General features: G+C 75.0%; 1 protein-coding gene across 1 annotated transcript in view; it reads right to left on the bottom strand.

Annotated features, from left to right (window-relative positions):
- The window catches only part of DTX1 (deltex E3 ubiquitin ligase 1), a gene marked incomplete at its 3' end in the record, with an annotated part of 9,180 nt that extends 8,834 nt beyond the window's left edge, over positions 1-346 (bottom strand). The window contains exon 1 of the mRNA XM_027910311.1: positions 73-346. Within this exon, the coding sequence (XP_027766112.1) occupies positions 73-331 (259 nt within the window). The remainder of the gene's footprint in view (positions 1-72) is intronic.
- Between the last annotated feature and the right edge of the window lie 2,331 nt (positions 347-2,677).

The raw sequence follows: 2,677 nt of genomic DNA, 5'->3' as shown, positions 1-2,677 counted from the left end.
GGGAAGGATGGATGGAAGGATGGCTGTGTGACTCGGTGGCTGGATGTCCCTGGCTCAGTGCCAGCCCCTTACCCGTGTCCTGCCGGAACTGGTGCATGGACTGGAGGTCGATGACGTAGGGGGCCAGCTGGACATCGACCTGGCCCAGCACCACGGACCCGCGGGCGTCCTCCTTCAGCACGTTCTCGATGTGGTGGCACACGGCGGCCGAATAGGGCCGCCAGCGCCCGTGCTCGTTCAGCCACTCCCACACCACCACGCGGGCCAGGTTCTGCGGGGGGAAGCCCAGGCCCGCCGAGGGCAGCATGGCCCCCGAGCCCTGCCGGGCCATGCCGGGGGCACGCCGGCTCAGTGCGGGGGCCGGGGGGTCACCCGGAGCCCCTCCGAGCCCCGCTGCGGGGCTCAGTGGAGCAGGCGCCGCGCGGCTCTGCAGAGGCGGGTGCTGCCAGCCAGGTCCCCGAGGTCCCCGAGCCGCCCGGTCCCGCTCCCCCGGGGCTGCCGCGCGGGGCCGGGGCCATCCATCACCCGGCTTGTCTTCCTCGGCTCTTCCTCCTCCCCGCGGCGCTGGCAGGGCTCAGGCTCTGAAAAGCCACCAGGACCTCACGGACTGCGTCGGCCCAAGGGTGGTGGGGGCCGCGGACGGTGCTGGGGACACGCGGCCACGGTGCTGTCCCCGAGACAAGACACCCACTCCTCCTCTTCCTCCTCGCGTCCTGCTGCTCGGCCCACGTCCTCGGTGACTCCACGGCTGCTCCCGCCGCCCGGCGAAGGAGGGGGGGGTCACCTGCAAAACAGGGCCACAGGCGGGTCACCCCGGGTACCGTCAACCGGGTGGCAGCTGGGGGACCGTCCCCATCGCCCCGCGGAGCCGGCGGGCAGCGAGGCCGCGGTGCCCGCAAGCCCTGGCAGCACGGGCTGCTTGCCAGCCTCGGCCGGCTGCTGGCCTCCAGCACCACAGCGGGGACAAGGGGGACGCGGGGGGACAGGCCACCCCGCTGGCGGCCCTAGGGGGCTGCCAGGGGTCTCACGAGCTCGGGAAGCCCCCATCGCTCCCTGCTCCGGGTGCCGGGGAGCCCGCGGGGCCCGGCTCCCGCTCCAGCCGCCGCTGATTTATGATCTGCACTGCAGGCATCGGGCTGGGGGTGATCCCGGCCCCCCGCTCCCTCCCAGCCCCACGCCCACCCACGGCAGCCCCCAGCCCCGCGGGGGCGGGCGGGGGGCCCGGGGAAGGGGAGCGTCGCTGCACAAACAGCCGTCAGGCAGACGGACGGACACGGCCGAGCACACACAGACACACTGACACGGAGAGACACGGGCACACGCGCTGGCACACGCACAACCGGGGACACGGACAGACAGCGGGACGAGGCAGGCGGACGGACAGACACGAGGACCCGCGGCAGCACAACAGCCCCCCCGTGGGCACACACACACGCGCACCCGGCCGCACGCCCCGACACGGGTGTGCTCACACGCACCCGCACACGCGTGTGCTCCTCACCCAGCGCCCGCCGTGACCCCGAGCACCGGGGAGCTGGGGGGACCCTCAGCCCAACCCTGGCCCCCCCTGCGGCCGGGCTGTGGGGGTGAGCCTCCACGCCAGTAGCCCCCACAACCGGGGCCCGGCTGCTTTTCGGGGAGGGGGGGGTGAAACGCCAGGCCTGTCCCCCGCGCACGGTGTGTGCCCCCCGCCGCTGCACGGCAGCCCCCCCCCTGCGCGGTTCCCCCTCCCGGTGCACGGTCCCCCACGATGCCCGGCAGCCCCCAGACCGCCGGTGCTCGGTCCCCGCGGTGCGCGGTATCCCCGAGACACGACCGACACCCCTCCCCCGGTGCCTGTTGTGTCTCCCCTCCCCGGCTCACTGTTCCCGCCGATTCACAGCATCCCCCACCGCTCCGGTGCGCGGCACCCCCGAGGCGCGGCAGCCTCCCGGTGCCCGGCTCCCCCCCGAGCCCCCTGCCCGGTTCGCCGCGATCCGCAGCATCCCCCAGCCTGCCGTGCCCGGTCCCGCCGCCCCCCGAGGAGCCCTCCCCTCCCCGCCATGGCCGCCGCCGCCCCGCACCGCGGCCCCGAGCCCGTTACCTCCGGCGGCCGCAGCCGCACCGGGACCCGCAGCCGCACCGGGAGCGGCGGCGGCGGCGGTGGGAGCGGGGCCGGGCGGTGGCAGCGCTCCGCCAGCGCCAGGCACACACCGACACCGGCACCGGCGGCGCGCACGGCCGCGGGCACCCGCCGCGCCGGCCCCGCGCCCGCGCCGGGAACGCGCAAGCGGGAGCGGGGACACGCGCGGGGGGGAACCGGGGCGTCTGCACCGGGATGGGGGACACGCAGGGGGGACACAGGGGATCGGGGAATACGCACCGGGAACCGGGTTGGGGGGTCGTGCACGGGGGATCGGGCATCTGCACCGGGATCGGGAATACGCACGGGAAACCGGGGTGGGGGACATGCACGGGGGATCGGGCATCTCCACCGGGATGGGGGACACGCATGAGGGACGGGGAATCTGCATCGGGATGAGGGACTCGCACCGAGGACCGGGCGTCTGCACCGGGAACCCGCGCCAGGACTGGGGACACGCACCGGGGACCTGAAACACGCACCGGGGTCACCCACTGGGATCGGGCATTTCATCCGGGGACACACAGGGGACGGGGTGTCCACACTGGGGACACA

Source organism: Empidonax traillii, unplaced genomic scaffold (genome assembly GCF_003031625.1).
Source record: "Empidonax traillii isolate 1590-97213 ecotype Southwest subspecies unplaced genomic scaffold, ASM303162v1 scaffold3134:size21357, whole genome shotgun sequence".
Taxonomy (NCBI): domain Eukaryota; kingdom Metazoa; phylum Chordata; class Aves; order Passeriformes; family Tyrannidae; genus Empidonax; species Empidonax traillii.
The sequence above is the reverse complement of the archived record's forward strand: the minus strand, read 5'-3'. Positions and strand labels throughout refer to the sequence as shown.